Source organism: Cetorhinus maximus, chromosome 16, assembly GCF_964194155.1.
Source record: "Cetorhinus maximus chromosome 16, sCetMax3.hap1.1, whole genome shotgun sequence".
Classification (NCBI taxonomy): Eukaryota; Metazoa; Chordata; class Chondrichthyes; order Lamniformes; family Cetorhinidae; genus Cetorhinus; species Cetorhinus maximus.
In genome coordinates, this window is record NC_135894.1 from 65,948,982 (window position 1) to 65,971,572 (window position 22,591).

At 41.5% G+C, this 22,591-nt stretch overlaps 1 protein-coding gene across 8 annotated transcripts in view; it reads left to right on the forward strand.

Moving 5' to 3' along the window:
* The window catches only part of LOC144691639 (FERM and PDZ domain-containing protein 4-like), a 646,062-nt gene that overhangs the window by 606,646 nt on the left and 16,825 nt on the right, over positions 1-22,591 (forward strand). For 7 of the 8 annotated variants that reach the window (XM_078559934.1, XM_078559941.1, XM_078559939.1 and 4 more), the window contains exons 8-10: positions 13,094-13,225; positions 16,337-16,456; positions 19,265-19,401. In XM_078559934.1, coding sequence (XP_078416060.1) covers positions 13,094-13,225; positions 16,337-16,456; positions 19,265-19,401 — 389 coding nt within the window. The remainder of the gene's footprint in view (positions 1-13,093; positions 13,226-16,336; positions 16,457-19,264; positions 19,402-22,591) is intronic. The other variant, XM_078559935.1, reaches the window with a different exon arrangement.

The following is a 22,591-nucleotide window of genomic DNA, read 5'->3' on the forward strand; positions in this document are numbered from 1 at the left end:
TGAGGTGGGAGAAGTTTATTGAATTGCCTGAAATAGTCAGCGTGCTTAATGTGTTATATGGCGGTAGGGGGGGCCTTTGTTGTTGACTCCTATGGTGGTGACAATGGTCAGCACTATATGCCCAATATAGGCAACTGCCTGTGCTTAGGATGGATGTTGTAAGTTGTGGGAACTATACTTTAGACTTAATACTTTAGAAGGGCTTGCTTCCCGGATCATATAATTCACAAAGAAATGTTTAGCTGAGCTTCTTAATCTTCATGGCAACGTTCAGCAATATTATTCTTGATAGATCTAAAAAAAACACCACCCGAAATTGGCAGTAAGAAAATGGCGGTCAAAAGAAGCAGTATAGATGATTGTGCCAAGCAGTTATAAATGTATCTCACCTTAGGACGTGCAATTGTATCATGTCCCACCAGATTTTTTTGGTCCTGTTTGATCAGATTGACCTGCGCAGACTGTGCTCTATGTTTTACGTTTGGGTGCTGAGCTTGCTGTTGTATCAGTTCCTCGCATTTAATTTCTGTGATCAATAGATCTAACCTGACAGTAGATGTACAATAGATTCTCACAGCTTTCCGGCTCTTGCTATTTATACACAAAAGGTGGGAAAACCATAAGGTTGGATTTCTGTGGTGTCAAGTCATGCTGGCATTTCCATTTCCAAAAATTTTCACCACCATTTGAAACAAGCCTGCCAATTAACACTAAACCGTGAGGTTTCACACCACGAGGAACACAATGATGATGCATTAAACTCAGCCAAGGATATTTTTGTTCTGAAAATCTGGACTAGAACCCCAGGTCCCAGAGGTGAAAGGGCAAAAAAGCATTCTGTCCCTTAACAAATGTATATGTAACGTGCTGTGTTTATGTTACAATCTGATGCCTTGAAATGAAACATCCATTAAGAGTTAGTGGGCAGGGGAGTTGCACATGCCTGCATTTGGGTGGATTTTAATATCAGACTGGGCAGAAGAGCTCGTGCGCCTGAACTCACTGTTGAGAGGCCCGACCCATGTTTCATGGGTCTCTTTTCAATATCAATAAAGAGCTGTGAGTGTGAGTCTAGTAGTGGGGAAGTGACACTGCAGAGCGTTGCAAACAGGCCACCAGACCATAAGATTTGTATTAAAACCAGGAGGAGCATTAGGTTTCTGAAAGTAACAGAAACCTACCCATTTCCTGCGCATCCTGCAGCAGTCTCTCTAAAGCACCAGAGGGCGGAGTGGGTGTGCAGCAAAAATGTTGTTGAAGCAAAGAGTGCAGATAATTATTTTAAGCAGTTCTAAATCTATTTTACCCTCGTACTTGCAATTGCACCAAGCAAACATCAGCATGTAGACATTTAATTGCATTTGGTTTTGAAAGCCTCTGCCCAGTGGCAACCGAGAATTGGTGGCCTGAGAAACTGAAATTTACAGTGGCATGCTGTGAACACCATAGGACTCCAGTCAGCAAGTTAGAAGTATGCTCCGAGATAAAAACAAAAAACTGCGGATGCTGGAAATCCAAAACAAAAACAGAAATACCTGGAAAAACTCAGCAGGTCTGGCAGCATCGGCGGAGAAGAACAAAGTTGACGTTTCGAGTCCTCATGACCCTTCGAAGGGTCATGAGGACTCGAAACGTCAACTTTGTTCTTCTCCGCCGATGCTGCCAGACCTGCTGAGTTTTTCCAGGTATTTCTGTTTTTGTTTTAGAAGTATGCTCCTACCTAACACAGGCATGTTCTGGGCTGACATGTGAAAGCCTGACCAGAAATGACCCAGTGAGTCGATCAGCTGTGGGAACAGGGCAGTTTTTCCAGATACCATTGTTTCGTTGTCTCTTGGACAGGTGCCTTCAAAACCAATGTCATTAAATAGTTATACACTAATGTTTGCTTGGTGTCATTGTGACTTCTAAGAAAAGATACATTTAGAACTGCTTGATATAATCATCTGCACCTTTTGTTTCAACCAACGTTTAAAAAAAATTTTCCCCTGCCATTTTGCATATTGTGTTTTTAAAATCCACCAAGAGCAATATTGAACAAGAACAATGTTGCCATGGTGATTATATATAGAGCGTAACAGAACAATTTTGTGAATTGTGATTATGGGTCATAATCAGCTTTGCTAGGGTGAAATTCTCCCCTTTCACTTACAAAGCTGATCTGACTGAATGCATCTTCTGACAATCTATTTTCTCTGCAAATGTGGGACAATTGATAGAATCAAAGAGCATAGCGGAGGCAATTCAGCCCACCTAGCTCTTAACCCCAAACAGTTTCCCCTACAAGTATTTTTTTCAATTCCCTTTTAGAAGTTATTGTATCTGCTTCCAACACCCTTTCAGCCAGTACATCCAGATCATGACAACTTGCTGCAGGAAAGTATTTCTTAACTCCCCTCTAGATCTTTTGCCAATTACCTTAAATCCATGTCTTCCAGTCACTGACCCTCATACAAAGGAAGTAGTTTCTTCTTAACCACCCTATCAAAACCACTCATAATTTTGAACACCTTTATTAAATGTCCCCTTAACCTTCTTTGCTGTAAGGAGAACAATGTCCATTTCTCTAGTATCTCCATATGACTGAAATTCCCCATCCCTGGTACCATTTTCTGGTAAATCTCCTTTGCATCCATTTTTTTTTACTGTGAATTTGAAAGTTACAGAAACACACACTTGGTGAGATTTTCTGCTCTTATGGTCCAAAGTGTACTCGCTCAATTCCATATTGGAGTAACAGTGAGTACCTAGTATAAAACTGGTCACAAATTGAATAGTCGCTCCATCCAGCAATCTCAGCTGGTGAAATAGAGCTCTCAGCAATTCACAGAGGAGCATTGTTGTGCTAGTGTTCTACTGAGCCAGCAGATTGTGGCGCACAATCGCACAATGCAAGTGCTGAAGATATAAAAGAAAGATTCTCATTTATATAGCACCTTTCATGACTACCACACATCCCAAATCACGTTATGGCGAAGGAAGTACTTTTTGAAGAGTAGTTCCTCTTGTAATGTAGGAGGTGTGGCAGTTATTTTACCCGTAGCAAACGCCCACAAGCAGTATTGTGGTAATGACCCCATGATCTTTTTTTGTGATGTTGATTAAGTTGATCAATATTGGCCAAGACACCAGCAATAACTCAGCTGCTCTTGTTCAAAATAGTGTCATAGGATCTTTTCTGTCCACCTGCAAGGGCAGGTCAGACAGGGCCCCAGTTTAATGTCTCATCTAAAAGATAGCACCTCCAAAAGTGCAGTACTTCCTCAGTCCTACACTGCAGTTTTATCCTTGATTTTGGTTTGAAGACCGAAAGTGGGACTCGAACACACAGCCATCTGAGTGAGGTGCGAGAGTGTTACCAACTGGGCCATGGCTGACACACATAAAGCTTCTGTTACCAACTGAGCTTGTATAGCCAATCTGGAACTGCCTGATCTGTCATCAGGTGAGCAAAACAGTGGAAAGATCTTCCATTTCCCAGTGTTGTTATTTTTCACATTAATCAACACTAATTTTCTCACTGAAACTCAGTGCCTGCAAGGCTGACAGAAGTGGAGATGATCAATGATTTCAAAAGGAATTTAAACAGAAAAAGCTGGAACTACTCAGCAGGTCTGGCAGCATCTGTGGAGAGAAACAGAGTTAACAGCATCAGATCTGATGAAAGGTCAGCAGCCTGAAATGTTGATTCTGTTTTTCTCTCTCCACAGATGCTGACAGGCCTGCTGAGTAGTATGCTGAATATTACCAGCTTTTTTCTGTTTTTTGTTCAGATTTCAGGCATTTGCAGTGTTTTGCTTTTGAATTTCAAAAGGAAATTGGATAGGCAATTGAGGGAAATAAGCCTGCAGGGCTACAGGATAGAACGGGGGAATGGGATTGACTGGATTGCTCTACAGAGAGCTGGCATGAATTCAATGGGCTGAATGGTCTCCTTCTGTGCTATGACTCAATGGACGGAACTTTACACTGGCGGAATTTTAAAGTCCCACCAAAGTCAATGGACTTTTGAACAGTTTGCCGCACCTTACGGTCCCGCTCCCGCCGAAACGGGGCTGAAAAATCTCACCCTATGAGTCTATAAAACAAGTGTCCACTGCATTTATTTGCGACAGTCATTTTTTCTGCATGAGTGTCAGTGGACCAAAATTGGTGAGCATCACGCCCTTTATTTTATAGTGAGTCACCTGCTGTTTATGAAGAACCACCTGTTGCGTTCCAGCAAGATCCCCTGGTAGAAGTTGTGGGGGGGAGGGAGCAGGGGGTGACCACAACATTCTAATGATCTTGGGGACGGAAGATTGGTCAAGGACAGCAATCACATCTCCATCAAACTGACAAATTACCATTCCAACAGAGATGCTCTCTAATTCTGTAGAAGCAGAAGGTCCAGACCTGTTATATTTTCTTGCCCTGCTTCAAGCGATGGTTTTATATAGCTCACTGCTCTCATTGTATTAGTCTGAAAATTCAGCTGGTCTTCTACACAAATGTAGACAGGCATGTAACTTCATGGCCAGAATTTTTCGCACGTCAGGCGGGCGCACACCCGACCCAAACGAGCGTAAAATGACGCACGATGATGTCGGGCCAGCGTTCTGACATCATTGCGCACTCGTGCGATTTTTCGGTCAGACGACGCGCGCGGGAGTTGCCAGCGCGCCCGCTGACAATTAAGCAGCCTATTAAGGCCATTAAAGTACCTTGGTTGTTATGGCCAAGTCCCTGGTATATGCCAGCAGTATTCCATTTATCTCCCTCCCAAACCAAAAAAATATTTTTAAGCGCACTGATGACCTGTGTTCTATTCTTGTCCCCCTGATTCCAGCCACAGCTCCTCTTAGGACTGTATTAGGTTAGCCACAGGGATAACTGTTCAGGCTAGAGAAACACTTACTGGAGAAATAGAAGTACACAGATATTATTAACATGATGGAAAGATGGGGGAAGGGGGAACAAAGAAACAGACTTTGGGGACAGAGAAAAACAGATATTGGCTATAAAGATAAAGGAAGAATGAGAGAGAGATGGGAAAGAGAAAGAGATTTGGGGATAAGGAAATAAAGTCTGGGATTGCAGAGAGCATGACTGATTCATGGAGAGGAGGTACAGAGAGATCTATAGCCAGAACATAAAAATATAGGTGTTTGCAAAGCAAAGGCAGACAGAGATTATAATGAAAGACTAACAGAGAGAGAAAGACCAGGCCACAAATAAAAAGACTATAGGAGACACAGTCAACCGGCTGATGCGATCAAGAGACAGAGATAGAGAGACACAAGCAACTGGAATATATGGAGTAGGTGCGTCATGGCAGCACAGAGAATGAGCTGATGATACAAAAAATCTACAGAAACTTAGGCAGAAATGAAAACAGGCAGAAACAGAGATAGACATCGATAGCAGGAAAGAAACAAAGGTCAGGGGAGATTCATGCCTTGCGAATAATGAAGCTTTCTTGGCAGAAGCTCATGTCTTCGGGGAACAAAGATACAGACAGAAACCTAAAAGTCAATTAATTAGGAAGATGCAACTATCAGCTGAACTGAGAGCAAAGCCATGGGAGATCTACTGATATAATATTACATTTGTGATATCCCATCACATTTCATTGAAAAGTCCTCTTTCCTGTGTTGTTAAGCCAGTAGGTAACAATTTGCCTTACAGGGTTTTCCAATGTTATGTGATGTACTGAGACACTCTGACTGGTGCATTTATTCCCCAACTGCAGTTGTTTCATATATATTACATAACATCGTAATTTCATACTCTGGCCTCCAGAGCTTTTTTAGTTTACTAAAACTCTTCCCATCTGTGAAAGTGAACAGGTGAAGTTTGAGATTTTTTTTTTTAAAAAACAATTATTTTCTGAGAGCTTTTTTTGAACCCCCCCCCCCCCCCCCCCATCATTTAGAGACAATATTCGACCACTTATTCTCCTGGCCTGCTAATAATAATTTTCTGACTGATTCCTGATGGGTCAACCATTATATCTATGCCTAATGGCTAACGAGACTTTATGTTTGTGATGGAAAGCAGGGAATTAGTGGCCTATTTTCTTTAGATTCATCTTCCCTCCTCTTCTGCTCCTAAATGAATGTTCTTATGTTACTCCTGCTCTTGCCACCTACCCACACCTCTTCCTTTCAGCACCCTATGTAAATTACCAGGCTAATGGAGTGAAAGTAGGGAAGCCTACCTTGTCAGTCAACTACACAATACATTATTTCTGTGTCACAAACTCACTGGACTGAATTTTCTGACCCAAGTGGGACCATTTTCAGCTCGTGACCCCAATTGCGGAGGTAGCAGTGATGTCGTTCCAATCTGCCAGGAGGCGTCCAATAAAGAGGGCATCTTTGGGATCACTGGCCAATTAAGGACAGGAAGTGGGTTGAAGAGGTGATTCAGTATGCACAATTGCACATGCAGTCAGCAGTCTTCTATGTGTGTTCAATGAGAGCACTGCAGAGGTAAAAGGAGCAGAGGAGAACAAGATGAAATGAAGGTGCAATATGGATGAGGGAGCCGTCAGCTGCTTCCTACTCCAAGCACTAAGTGAAACATCAGGATCTAATCATGCAATGGGAAGCCTTTGCCTGTGGATGACCTCAGGCTCACCAATGTGCACTGTCAACGTTCACGAAGCATTTAACTTCCATGCTGTTCTGGCCTCCCGCTGTGCAGTCGCTTCCCGTGAGATGCTGAATGCAGACACAGCATTGGTCCCATGCGACGCTAAAGAAATTGCATTGTCCTGGCAAAATTGTAGATAATTGATTGGTTAACAACCTCAGTTGGCTTCCAGCCATTGCCAGGTGTGTTGCTACCAGCGAGAACAAGCCACCTCCAGAAAAAGTGGGAGAAAGCAAGGAAATATTGGGGAACCAGCACAATGCATTTTTGCACAATTTTCCCACGCCATGTCTCCAAATGCCTCCAAAGCCTGAGAAAATTCCCCCCACAGTGGATAATTTTGACTTTAGTGGAAAAGAAACAGCTTGCTTTTATAAAGCACCTTTCTTGACCTCAGGGCTTTCCAATGTCCTTTACAGTCAATTAAGCATTTTCTGAAGTGTAGCTGCTGGTGTGATGGAGGAAAATAATGTAACAAAATGAATATTGTAATGTAATAAAAGGGCAAAAGGTGTGTAATGGGTCACTGATCCAATTTACAAAGTTAGAGTTATCGCCATTGAACCCAACGCTGGGTTTATTTTTTAATTTCACTGAAGTTTAATTATTCAACTTTCAGTAACCGTCTATGACCGTTGCCCTTTGCAATGTCACTTTCGACAATCAAATTGCATTTCAGGACAACATAACCTGTTGCCCATAATTTTTTTCTGTGTTTCAAGCTATAAGTCAAAACAGGAAGAAAGAGCAAAATTATTTTTGCCCTGTTCTTGCTGTGAGTATTTAGTTCACATTAAGGTGGAAAGCACAGCAGGCTGAAGTGATTGAGCTGTGACTGATGTTATATCATTTCCAAATGTAACTTCTATTATTATAAAACAGAAAAGACTGCAAGTCGCCATGAGTGACACCACGGGAGAGCTGCTAGTGTTGTATAAGTACAGCAATGTGCTGTTAAATAAATCAAAGCTTATTCCTCAACTTGACAGACCTAAACAGCCATCAGCATTTACACCAACCACAATGGGCTGAATGGTTTTCCTCTGAGCTGATGATTCTATGACTCTATAATGTGATGCTGTCGCACACAAATATGTTGTAGTGACCTACTTTTAACATTGATCAGTAACCTTAGAGAATTGAAACGGTGTTAGGAAATGAGAAAACGTATTTTCAGTGAATCACTGGTATTAAAGGATATCATTATGTTTCTATGTATCCAATTCAAGTTAAGGTACAGTGTAACCAAGGGAATGTTAATAAATCTGTTTTCCCACCAGTTTACTCCCTCCCACACAACCACCACCCCCTGCCACATCTTGAAATACTGCTTCATCTTTATACCCTAAGGCTGTCTGCCAGCTGAATGATACATGGAGTTCTGTATTAGATTTTATTGAATTTTAACAAATGGTACAGGCTAGAAGAAAGGGCCACAGTGAAATTGTTCCCTGGTTACCATAAATAATTTTTGTTCATTTTGGCCCTGGCTACAAAAATAGACAGAACCACAAACTGCCCATATAGCAGCCTCCAGCAAAGACATTGCCCTATTTACTTACCATGGCATCTTGTTCTTAGCTAACAAAGCAATCCATCAAACAGTTTCCAGTCATATCTAGGGAAATTGCATCAAGTCAATTAAACTGCATTATCTGTTAGAACCTCCATTTCTGATTTGTGCAGTGAAATACATTTACTAACAGTGAGATTAGTTATGTGATACTCTTGAGATACTCATGCTTAGTGAATGCAGTTTGATTTCCATTAGGAATTTCCATCAAAAACTTGTCAGTGGATATTGGTATATGTATATATTATATATTTTTATGTATATATATGTGTTTTATATATGTTATATAGTTGTGAAACCATGCTTTATAATCAAAAAATATTTTTGAATTTACTGGTTGGAAATACCTAATTGATTTTTTTTTAAAAGACTAATGTCACATTCCAGTGACTTTCATTCACAGTCAAAGATGACTGCACATTTGCATCACTGTACCTTCTAAATTCCAAAAACCATTGAAATGGAGATAACCTGTCTGCAAAGCCACATGAGGAACAATTGCCTTGAAAGTGATGAATGGGGACCATCTCCTATCTCATTAGCAATGCACCCAGATAATCAACTAGGTACTGAACTTGGTGGAGACAAAACATTCGATATAATCACTTGGAAAACGGGACCCTGGCTGAGAGAGGAACTCCCAACCATGATCTAATCAAGCTATAACTGGAATACACTAGTTCTGACCATATTTGGGTCACTGGGCAGTTGTAGTGAGAAGGTCATGTGACAAGCCAGCCCTTTGCATTTTTAAGTACCAGCTGTCTCTGCAGAACAAGACAAGCGACTTGAGATGTTGAAGTATCAAGACCCTGAGTGGGTTCCTCCCCCCCCCCTCCCCATCTCTCTCCATCCAGGACAATGTAATCTGTTGCCTATCATTTTTCTCTGTGTTTCAAGCTATAATTCAAAACATGAAGAAAGAGAAAAATTATTTTCACCCAGTTTTTGCTGCAAGTTTTTAGTTCAATATTAAGGTGGGAAGCGCAGCTTTGAACCCTATCAGCCGGTTTTGACTGTCCAGGTGCTGCAGACAGAGACTTTACAAAGAACTCAACCCAGCGCTCCCGTCTGCTGCAGAAGAACAGATAAATCATCCGTTAACATCTCCAAACAGCCTTGAAGCTGAAAGCAGCAGGACCACCGAGTTCAACCTGAAGCCAGCCAAATCACCAACCTTCAAGAGCCCCATTAATATTACTGGCCTCTAAATTACTTAAACTATCCTCCCCACTCTGTAATCTACTTGTATGTGTGTGAACTTCGAGTGTGTGTATGTGTGAAAGTTGGAGTTTTTTTTATTATTTTACTCAGGCCGGTTTAAGTACAATAAAAACTATCCCCCTTTCTTAAAAACTCAAGAAAATCAGTCTGATCGTGCCTTTTATGGCCATAGCATGTAAACAGTTAAACATTCACAGAATTGGCAAGTACATCTCTAAAAAAAATAACCCTGTGCAGTCAGACGAGGGAGGGGAAAAGAGGGAACCATTCAACCCTCATTACTTGATCATAACTATATATTATTTATAAATGTGTATATATAAATGCGTATATATATATATATATATATAATGTGTATGTGTGTGTGTATATATATATGTATATGTGTATCTGTGTGTGTATATATATATATATATATGTATATGTGTATCTGTGTGTGTATATATATATATGTATATGTGTATGTATGTGTGTATATATCCTTCCGTACCTCTCCATCACCTTCCATGTTTCAGAAATAAAGGTGTCAGAGTAGCTTTTCCAATAGAAGGGCCTAAATGTGGATGAAGCAGATCATTAAAACAAATTGCTCTTATATTTCCACATATCCAGCATCCCAACCAGTTTTCTGGATTCTGCACTGGTACCAGAACCAGTTAATTATACTCATGCGTCCCCAATGACATAATTTTGCCATCCATGCAATTTTCTGGTGTCCATGCAGATAAAGCATGTCAAATACCTGTTTATTTAAAGCGCTGCAGTTTCTGGAAGGGCAGTTAAGGAGTCATATGGACACCAGTGGCATAATGTTAAAGATCCATAACAGCAAGTTATTACAGGTCATTTCTGAATCTTATCCTTGGTTTTGTATCTTTCTGGTTTCTTTTTGCCAAGAGTACTGATATGGTTTTTGGCATGCCCAATCTATTGGGTCACTTTGTTTCCCAACTGAAATCTTCTTTTTTCTTGGAGGAAAAAGAGAAGGAACAATGGAGGGATGCCAGGCAGGTCAGACTGCACTTACCTTCCAGTACCCTTCTATCTACTTCTACAGCTACCTAGCAATGACTGCCTACAGGTTAATGCATTGGCTTGAATTATTATAGAGTTTGCTCAATTGACTTATGGACTAGCATGAAGGAAATAATACATATCTTTGAGTAATACAATTGTGAGGAGCTTTTATAAGACATAATAAATACATGGAGAAACAGTAACAGATTGTCATTGGATTGAAAAACTAGCAGATATGGTATACATGGATATTTGTCCCAAATAAACAAATATATGACCAAGCACTGAATTATAACATATTTCTTCACAGTGTACATTCTATCATTATATTGGATTCAGATTTGCGCAGGGAATTTCCTTGGGGCTTCTTGCCTTCGCCCATACACACAATAGAAATCCTGTTCATGCAAGTAAACAGTGCTTCTGCCAAGCTCCCACAGAAGTTATACTGGAAAACCCCAAAGAAATTTGCCACAAGATTTAAATGTAGAACTCAAAGCCAAGAGTGACATAGTTCTACTTGGTTTTTTTTTCCAATATTCAGGAGAAATGCCTTTTTAGAATGTGGCACACACTGCAGGATGGAGTAGTTGATGTGAATGGCAATGGGGACAAAAAGATAATGACAAGAGAAAGAAAGGAATAGGAGGTTATGCTGATTGAGTTATATGAAGTAGAGTAAAATGAGGCTCATGTGGAACATAATGTCCAGTTGGGCAAAATGGCCTATTTCTGCGCTGTAAACTCTATGTAATCCTATGTAAAATTTAGTAAACCAAGGTGAACACAAAGGTCCATACTGCAGGAGACTACCAAGCTAAAACAAAGAGTAGGGAAGAAGACGAGACATCAAGAAATAGTATTTAGGTGATTCTCATCTTGTCTCATTAAAGCATGTGGATTATAAAGGGAACGGACAACTAAGGCAGAGCAAGCAGTTCCAAGTTTTAAAGTCCTAGGAAAGAACGGGTTTGAGTAGGAAATAGCACATTGAAGTCTTGGGGCAGAATCTTCGGGTTGGCGAGCGGGGGCGGGCCCCACTCACTGACATGTAAAACGACGCATGGTGACATCGGGTGTACGTCCTAATGTCACCGCGCGTCACTCAGATATTCAGTTCGGCAGGCACGGAGTCGGCTGTGCGCCCGCCAAACTGTCAAAGGCCTATTAAGGCCATTTAAATATCAATTAAAACACTTAACTGAGCTGCCCATCCAACCTTAAGGTTGGCAGGCAGGCGAAGAGCCCAGGCGGCCTTCGCATTTATCATGAAACCTCATCCATGGGCGGGATGAGGTTTCATGAAGGTTTTTAAAGTTAAATAAAATTTTTCAACAAAATTCATTGGCATGTCCCAGTTTATGTGACACTTGAAGGGACATGGTCTAAAACACTTTTTTGTCTTTATTAAAATTTTTAATAATCGAAGTAATCTCCCTGAGGCAGCTCTGGGGCCTCAGGGAGATTTCTGCACCCTTTTATGCACGTGTGCGAAAGAGTGCAGGCCCCAACTCAGCCCACTTCTCCCATCTGCATAGGGAGCGCTCAGCACTTCCGGGTGCGCATCACACTGGGTGGGCCTTAATTGGCCCGCCCACGTAGAATGGCGGCATGCAGCCAATCGTGGGCAGCAATCAGCTGCGCGCACGCCCGCTTCCTGCTCCCATCCAACCCCCCCACCCCAACAGGGAGAAAATTCTCCCCTTGGTTTCTGCAGAGCTGCTCCACACCGGTCCAGGCAGCAGAAGCATTGTTTAAACACCCCAGCTCAATCACCTTTTGTGAGGTGGCATTACATTCGTTATATTCAGGATGCCCACATGTGTGTTGGACATGCACTGGAGTTGTTAAATAATAGCCTTTATCGCCCAGCAGCCATGCTTAGGTTTGTCATGGTGGCTGAAATACAGATGGTACAGTGAACTAACATAGATTGAAGGCACCTTGACTGCCGACAGTATGACATGCATTGACTCACATGATTCACTGTATATGGTCACACACCAGTTGCATGTTGAAGGAGTGGAATCCCTTTTGGTTGCAGTACATCTCAGAGTTGACATATGGTGCCCAAAAAGCAATGTGCGTGTAAAATCCTAGCAAAACTGCGTGCTCGCTCTGCCTTCTCCCTTCTGGCAAGAGACAATGAAATGTATTGAGCTCTCTTGTGACTTCTTTTATGGAACAGTGGATGGGGAACTGGGAGATGTTGCGTATAGTGTCTGCTCGAACCAGGAAGTAGCAAAAACGTTCATGGCCACGTTCACCTTCACAGCCACCGGTTGCTGTCCTTGCCTTGATCTGTGTAAAGGCTGCAGTGAAGACACTCTTATGAAGTGGAGCAGTCTCAAACTTTGTTTTTCACTGAAGTTGAGGTGGAAGAATTCCTGAACAGTCTGGGTGGATATAGCTTCTTGCAGAGAGCCCTTCTTTCCCTCCTCCTTCTCCTTCTTCCAGCAGCTTGTCCTTTTTACCCAAAATAAAAGTCACTGATAGGCCACAGGCAGACTAAGTGGTCTGTGGCAGCCCATAACCATGGGTGGTCCACTATGGATGTCATGTTGATACAATTGATTCAACTCTAATTAAACCTATGTTAATGAAAACAAGGAATATTTTTGAACTATTTTTCTGTGTTAACAGGATGTGATCCTGACCCTTCAAGAGAAACTGTCCATCAAATGCATTGAATATTTTTCTCTGATGCTTGAACAGCGCACGGAAGGAGAAGCAACCAAACTTCTCTTGCTTCATGACCAGGAGACACTTACTCAGGTAATTGCTGTTAAAGATGTAAGTGGAACTGTCATCTGGTAATGTGATAATTAACATTAGGAAACCCAACTCAAAGTAACAGCTTTGAGTGCTAGTGGCACTCATCACATCTGGCTGGATCACACAAGTATCTTTAGACAGGAAAAGGAAAGTCTAGGAGTTATTTCTGTGCAAGGTACTCCCCCAATTTCTTTATGAAAAAAAAGCCAAGAAATTGGGCACAAATACTTCATGTCTTCATATCACACCCCAGGTCTGTATTCTAACAGAGGAATTAACACACTTAACATAGACACATGGGGACAGGAGTAGGTCTTTCAGCCCTTCAAGCCTGTTCCACCATTAAGTGAGTTGAGAGTGACTGCCCTTGACATCAAGGCAGGATTTGACCGAGTGTGGCATCAAGGAGTCCGAGGAAAACTGGAGTCAATGGGAATCAGAGGGAAAACTCTCCACTAGTTGGAGCCATACCTAGCACAAAGAAAGATGGTTGTGGTTGTTGGAGGTCAGTCATCTCAGCTCCAGGACAGAGTTCCTCAGGGTAGTGTCCTCGGCCCAACCATCTTCAGCTGCTTCAACAATGACCTTCCCTCCATCATAAAGTCAGAAGTGGGGATATTTGTTGATGATTGCACAATGTTCACAACTCCTCAGGTACTGAAGCAGTCCATGTCCAAATGCAGCATGACTTGGACAATATCGAGGCTTGGGCTGATAAGTGGCAAGTAACATTTGCACCATACAAGTGTCAGCCAATGACCATCTCCAACAAGAAGGAACCCAGCCATCACCCCTTGATGTTCAATGACATTGCCATCACTAAATCCCCCAATATCAACATCCTGGGGGTTACCATTGACCAGAAACTGAACTGGACGAGCCATACAAATACTATGGCTACCAGAGCAGGTCAGAGGCTAGGAATCATGCGTCGAGTAACTCACCTCCTGACTCCCAAAAGCCTGTCCACCATCTACAAGGCACAAGTCAGGACTGTGATGGAATACTCCCCACTTGCCTGGATGAGTGCAACTCCTACAACACTCAAGAAGCTTGACACCATCCAGGACAAAGCAGCCCGCTTGGCTGGCACCACATCCACAAACATTCACTCCCTCCACCACTGATGCACAGTAGCAGCAGTGTGTACCATCTACAAGATGCACTGCAGGAATTCAAAAAGGATCCTTCGACAGCACCTTCCAAACCCATGACCACTGCCATCTAGAAGGACAAGGGTAGGGGATAGATGGGAACGCCACTGTTGGGAGTTCCCCTCTGAGTCACTCACCATCCTGACTTGGAAATATATCAGCGTTCCTTCACTGTTGCTGGGTCAGAATTCTGGAACTCCTTTCCTAACAGTGCTGTGGGTGTACCTGCGTCACATGGACTGCAGCAGTTCAAGAAGGCAGCTCACCACCACCTTCTCAAGGGCAATTAGGGGTGGGCAATAAATGCTGGTCCAGACAGCGAAGCCCACATCCCGTGAATGAATTAAAAAAAAGTCAGATCATCTGCACCTCAACTTCATTTACCCTCCTTTGTTCCCTTGACACCCTTATCAAACAAAATTGAAAATTTCAATCATCTCAATCCCTTCTTGCCTTCCACTATCATTCAATTTGTCATTTAATCTCTCCCGCCTTCCACCCTATCACAGACCTTCCCTTTGTTCTTCCCTCCCTGGCCCCTTTCCCTGTCTCTCTATTTGCTTAAAACCCTGTTACATCTCTAACATTTTCCAGTTCTGACAAAAGATCATCAACCTGAAACGTTAACTCTGTTTCTCTCTCCACTGATGCTTCCCTACTTTCTGAGTATTTCCAGCATTTTCAGGTTTGCTTTCAGATTTCCAGCAGCTGCAGTATTTTTCCTTTATACCCATTGTGTGAAGGAATGCTCTCTGATTTCACTGCCGGATGGCCTAGCTGTAGTTTCAAGATTATGCCCTCTTTTTCCCAGATCCCCCACAAAAGCAATTAGTTTCTATGTATCTGCCCTATCACTGCTTTAAATACTTCAATTAAATCGCCCTTCAATCTTCTAACCTCAAGAGAATATTATGCAAGTTTATGCTACAGGTCCTCATAATTTAACCCTTTAGTCCCTGGTATACAGTCATTTCTAGACGGTTATCACAAATTATTTTATAATCTTGAGAAAGGTGTTCAAATTTCCCACCCTATTGAAAATAATAATTTCAGGCCTCCTTCCCACCAAGACTCCCTTTGCTGATGTTACTGACAAAAGAAGAACTGACTGTGTTGAAGGGGCAAATTCATTTCTTGTGAGATTACAAATTCAATTGGAGATGAAGCCAATCTTCACCTGTTCAAACTAGGAAGGATATTACCAGTTGAATGTGCAGATTTGCCTTAGGATAAGATAAAAGTTTTTCTTTAAAAGTAAGTGTGCTGTTGGCATTATCAGCAGATGAAGACTGAATGTTTGAATGCTTCTTTGGTGCTACTTTAGTGGAGGTGTTGATTCATTTAACATAGAGAAATTGGCACTGTCATTAAAATAGCAGGCAGAGGAGTATTATACAAATGCACTGAGTGTTCAAACACCACTAGCACTAACAGTGAATGTTAGTCATGTGATTCTGTAATATTAAAAATAGCCAAAGGCCAATATCTATGAAAGTTTGAACCAACACCACAAAGAACAATTCCGACAGTTAAAGCAGAAATGAAGCAAAGGTACTGAGTGAGTGTGTACTGGAGGACATTCAATGGAATCAAGACAGCTAGTAAAGGGTACATGATTCGGTTGAGATGATGATTCAGGCTTTCATCTTTGTCTTTCATAGAACAAAATGATGCAAAGTGACCAAACTGGAGAATTCAGCGAATTGAAAGTAAAAGATATAGTTTAAGTTTTCATTTTGAATCAGCTGGGTTTAATTGAAGCTGGATACTGAAGATGCTGCTGAGGCTGTCATCAAATCCTTATTCTCATCCCAATTACTGAGCCATCAACTTACTGTTTGATATAAATAATTAGGTAATGGGGCTTTGTGCTCCACATTCCCTTTAAGAAACTTCTATTATTGTAGGTCTTTGGGGTTCTGTCCAGTTGCCTGCATCTGATATTACTTTGCTTTAGGTGACGCAGAGGCCGGGCTCCCACAAGATGAAGTGTCTTTTCCGAATCAGCTTTGTCCCAAAGGATCCTATTGATTTACTAAGGAGAGATGCAGTTGCTTTTGAGTATTTATATGTTCAGGTAAGCATGTCTAATGCACTCTCTGTTTCCTATGATACCAATTGACCTGGCAGTTGTGTTTCTGATACATTACATGGGTTTTGTTTTCATACACTGTATCCATCAGTGGCCAGCAACAACTTGCGTTTATATAGTGCCTTTAAGATAATGCTAAATCTCAAAGTGCTTCACAGGAGTGTTACAAAGAAAAATTTGACACTGACCCACGTAAGGAAATATTAGGGAAGTTGGCCAAAAGCTTAGACAAAGAGGTAAGTTTCAAGGAATACCTTAAAGGATGAAGGAGAAGTAAACGGGCAGAGAAGCTTAGCGCAGCAATGTCCACTACCAGAGTGTAATTGAAATGTTTATAACCCTCAGCAGACAAGTTAGAGTTCTAGAAGAACAGTTCTGTCGAAGAGTCATACGGACTCAAAACGTTAACTGTGTTCCTCTCCGCAGATGCTGCCAGACCTGCTGAGTTTTTCCGGGTATTTTTATTTTTGTTTTAGAGTTCTAGAATCCTATTTTAAAAAAACGCAGGCCAGGATTTTCTGGCCCCGTCATGGTGGGACCCACCATGGGGATGCGGTGGCCCAGCCAGAAGTCCATTGGCTTTCGGCAGGACCGGACGATCCCAGTAGTGGGCAGGGCTGGAAAATCCTGCCTACAGTTACCTGCTGTTGACAAGATTTAAGGGCAGACCTGTATCCTCGTGATAGCAGTAATTCCACAGTTTAAAGAAGAGAAATGCTTTTGTGTGGATCACACCTTGAAGAACTGCAAACATGGTCAGACCATGGAATCATCTATCACCTTCCTTTGTTTGCTTTTGTAGCAGAAATGTTGACACAATTAAACTAAGTGCTTAACACCTGCATTGAAGTAATGGGCATAGGAATGTCATGCTAAAATAATCATTTGCTAATCTCATCAACTGTAATTTCAAGGCTGATGTATTCTTTATGAAATCAAAGCTGTCAGCAGTAGTGAAATGGGAGGAATGAATTTGTATTCATTAAAATTAGATAGGATTACAGAACAAAAACTTGCACTTGTACAACACCTTTAATGTAGAAAAACTTCCCAAAATGCTTCACAGGTGTCTAATAAAAATTTAATATTTCAGACTACAGCCTATTTTAAAAGCAACACTTAAATTGCAATGGTTTATATTTTAGAAGGAAAATAGTCACTCCTGATGGGTAACAGCTCATGGGTCTGAAAAGCTTCCGAAAATAATCAGAGTTCGGGGGAAGGGAAAAGGTGTAAGACACCTAACTTGAGAGGTATTTCCTCTCCATTCCCATTTTTGAGTCTGTTTATAGCCAAATGGATTTGTAGATTCGGCCTGCTTTCAGGCCTTACTAATGTCTTAGAAGGACATTAAAGAATCTGGAAGAAGGGCCTGGATGAATCTCACTCTGGCTTCCACTTCTTATGACCAACCTCCAATCTGTCCCTTCTTAAAGTGAAATTGTTGAGAACATTCATTGAGTGTGCAACTAACTGCGGGACTATTTTTTGTCCTATCATTTATGAACCGTTAAGTGAGAGCTATGAGGCTGTGCATCAAGATATCGCAGCTGCCCCTCAGATATATAGGAAAGACTTCTCAGAAACCTTTCTGGTAGTAGGTGTTACAAAGATACCCACACTTCTATTGAAAAGATTAATTTTCTGAACACATGGTCCAGGCACATCACTGACCTCTGCGCTTTGCTTCCAACTCCTGCTGCTTCTGTGAGGGAACCAACGGCAACTAGGGAAGGTCAGCCAGTGATGAACATCATCATTCCACAAACCACTAAACTGATCCACACAGATAAAACCTGAACATGGTCATTGTAGGTAGCACTGATGCATGGGTTATTTTTCTTAATTGGTATACTGGTATATCTGAGCAAAGTAGAAGTGGGTTTACTGCTCCTCACAGGCTGACTTCTTCATTTTAACACCTATGGCGGACACCAGAAGAAGGGAAGAGAGGAAAAGGAAAATTATTTCATAAGAAATAAGAGCAGGAATAGGCCATCCAGCCCATTAAGCCTGCTCCACCATCCAATAAGATCATGGCTGATGTGATAGTGGCCTGAAATCCTGCCTGTCCCCCAAAACCCTTAACTCTCTTGTAGATCAAAAATATTTCTAACTCAGCCTTCAATGATCCAGCATGCACCACTCTCTGTGGAAGGGAATTCTAATGACTAACAACCCTCTGAGGGAAGAAATTCCTCCTCATCTCAGTTGTGAATGGGACACCCCTTATTTTGAAACTGTACCCCTGACTTCTAGATTCCCCCATGAGAGGAAACCTTGTCTCAGCATCTACCTCTCATTCTTCTAAACTCCAATGATTTTAGGCCCAACCTGCTCAAACTTTCCTCACAAGACAACACCTTCATCTCAGGAATCAACCTAGTGAAGCTTCTCTGAAGTGCCTCAAAGTATAAAAGTTCTCTTCTTAAAGACGCGATCAGTTAATGCTCTTCATGTAACGTGTTCATTGGATGTGCAGAATCAGGATGGGGTGACAGTAATCAATACCATAAAGAAATTGGTATTTGTGATCTTCCTAAAAAATGACAAATTGTAAACTCTTCTATGCCGTTTGTTACTTATATACTAATATAGATCTTTAAAGAAATAGGGAAACAGAAAAATATGAAATAAATGCTGGTAAAATCCAATATTGAAAAGCTACAGCTGTTCTACAAATTTAATCGCTTTGGGTTGATAGCATAAGATATTACTTCAGGCAGATATGGTTTAAAGTGTTTATTTGTGTGATGGTCGATGATATTTCTCCCCCTACTGTTTCTCTGTCAGAGTTGCAATGATGTGGTGCAAGAAAGGTTTGGGCCTGAGCTGAAGTATGACGTAGCTCTCCGACTTGCTGCATTACAAATGTACATTTTGACTATCAGCACCAAACAATCCCAGAAAGTCTCCCTTAAATACATTGAGTAAGTAATGAAAATGCTGTTGGTGATGATTCAGACAATGGTTTGCAACATTCTGATAACAATATGCTGGCAAAATAATGAATGAATATCGGTCGATGGGGATGACTAACTGGTGACTGGAATTAACTTTCCATAGTTAAATTAGAATGGGACTTGATGTCTTTAGATTGGCAGTGTATTATTGTCCATATCAAGCATGTTTAACTCGGTAGTCTTATTCTCTCTGATGGCTGTTTGTAAATCCTGTTGAAAATATCTCATCTCTTCTTTCAAAAAAAAACAGCAAAGCATTGGAAACAAATGTAATTTTAATATAGATTTCTAGACTTTGCAGGTGATCAGATTAGTCCATATTATATCATAGCAGATATCTCTCATCTTTTTTCAAACTGGCTAAAAAGTGAAAATATCCTAAAGCAGGATTAAGTAATAAATTCGCAGTTCTGTTGAATTTCACTTGACTGCTTTGGTGAGTTTGGTGGAGTTGGTGGAGGGGATTGCATTTAATTGGACAGGAAGGTGGTGGATAGGGACCCTGCCACCTTCCCATCTCTACCCTGCTTAAGTCCGGGACGGGAAAGGTTGTGCACATCCGTCCCAGCCCACCTCCAATTGATGCCCATTTAAGAGCCTCATCCCACCACTGCTGATATTCACCCAGCAGGGCACAAGGAACTCGCCCTGCAGGAAACCCAAAAAGTGAACCCTGAAAGAGGTGTTTGTGGGTTCCCCGGGTGGAGGGGGTGGAATCCCTGATTCAAATGCACTCAGCGCTTGATTGAGGGGCCTGGCAGTGGTGGCGTGAGGGGGGATGCCTGCTGAGTGTCCTTGCCCCTCTGCCCTTGCTGCAGACACCCCCATCTCTTCCCCTGTGAGCCTCATCCCGCAACCTCCCTCCAGGCATCACTCGCCTGTGGCTGGCTCCCTCGCCGATCCTGGGCCTCAGGTGGATGTAATACTGGCAGCAGTCTTCACCTGCCTGGCAGTGCATCTGAGCAATGAAGAGCTGCCGGCCTCTGATTGGCCGGCGGGTCTCGGTGGACTGGACTTCCACTCCCAGGACCTTTGATCCCGGGGAAGGGCTGCTGCTGCCCAATTAAATGCCTTGATTGGCATTTAATGCAGTGAGCCCTCCTAAAAATAGATGATGCACAGCTCTCACCAGCTCCCTAGGCAGCGGCAAAACCCCCGTCGCCTACATTAAATTCTGCCTCTTGTTTCATACATTTCATATAAATGGTCAAAAATATCAGTATCTTCAGGATTGCCATGGCAACTTAAGAAGGCTAAGATATTAGAAGCCATATGTTTAGATTTCCCTGTTGCTGAGATTTATACTCAGGACCCATTTAAATATTTTAATCTCGCCTTAGCTTCCTATCAATTCTGTACCTCTGCTTTCCGTTGATCCTAGAATCTTGGAATTTCCACTTTTGCTTCTGCTGTACTTTATAAAGAAGCATATTCCACAAGCAAACGGCTTAAAGTGTGTTTACACTTGAATTCACATTTACTTTTATATCCCCCTAAATTGTTGACCTGGACTTTCACTGAGCACTAATTTTGGGCATTACTCCAGTGAGCAGAAATGGTGAGTGATTTGGTCCAACGTAGGCTAGTGGTTCTCATCAGTTGCCAAGCATAAAGAAAACACACTCTTACTAAGTTTGATTAATTCTGTCACCATAGTTCTACTGTGTTATGATCCTTTCATCCTGCAGTATCATGGTTGTAGTTTATAGTGTTACTGGGAACATGTTCAATGTCTCTGCCATTTCCTCATTAATAATATTGCCATGATAATTTCACCTGTACTCTAGCTACTCCCTTCCTTTTTACATAATTGTAAAAGCTCTTATCTGTTTCTATATTCCTGACTAGTTTACTCTCATATATTTTTTCCCTTTTCATCAAATTTTTGGTGGCCCTTTGCTTGTTTCTAAAACATTCCCAAACTTCAGTCTTATCATTATTCTTTGCAACATTATAAGCCTCTTCATTTAATCTGATACTATCTTTAACTTCCTTAGCAAGCCATGGATGGATCTTTCTCACTGAGTTTTGGTTTTTCAATGGAAAATATTTTTCTTGAATGTTTTGAATTGTTCTTCAAATGTTTCCCACTGTTTATTTACTGCCATAGCTTTTAGTCTATCTACCCAATCAACCTTGGCCAGATCTTCCCTCATACCTGTGTAATTAACTTTGTTTAAGTTTAAGATTCTTGTTTGTGATAGTGTATGTCATTTTCAAACTTAACATGGAATTCACTTGTATTATGATTACTATCTCCCAGTGGATGTCTTACAATGATATTACTAATTAAGCTTGCATCAATGTACAATACTAGAATCACTTTATCCCTAGTTGGTTCCACAACATACTGTTCCAGGAAACTGTCACAAAAGCATTCTACAAACTCATCTTTCAGATCACCTTTGCCAATTTGATTTGTCAATTCTGTGTGGAGATTAAAGTCCCCCACTAGTATTACCTTGCCTTCATTATAAGCTCCAATGATTCCTGGTTTGATGCTCTGTCCAACAGTGTAATTACTGCTGGGGGTGGGGTGGCCGTAAACTACTCCCACCAGCATTTTCTGACCCTTGCTATTCGTAATCTTTATCCATACTGATTCAACTTCCTGATTTTCTAAGCCTAGACTCTGCCAAAAATGTCCTTTTGTCATCCTTTATTATCAGGGCTACCCCTCCTTCTTTTCCATTCTGCCTGTCTTTTCGAAATGTTGTGCACCCTGGAATATTTATTTTCTAATCATGGTCACCTTGCAGCCATGTCTCTGTTTTGGCGATTGGATCTGAACTATTTATCTCTATTTGTGTCGCTCCTTCATTTGTCTTAATGCGATGCTTCACTTATTCAGATAAAGTGACTTCAATTTTTTTTTCCTAATATTCCCTACATGGACCTTACACTCCGATTCATTATTACTGTTAAACTCTCTGCACTTCCTGTCCCACTCACCTTATCTTTACCCACATCGGTTTAATTTCCTGTTGACTCAACTTTTATCTTTAGACTTCCAAATCACCCCTTACCTGAACCCTCCTCCACATCTGTTGGTTTAAAGCCATTTTTTCCTACTCTGACCATATTTGCTGGTGCATTCTTATATTTGTGCACTCTGTCCCTTCCTGGTTATCATTACTCATATTGTCATTAGGTCAAA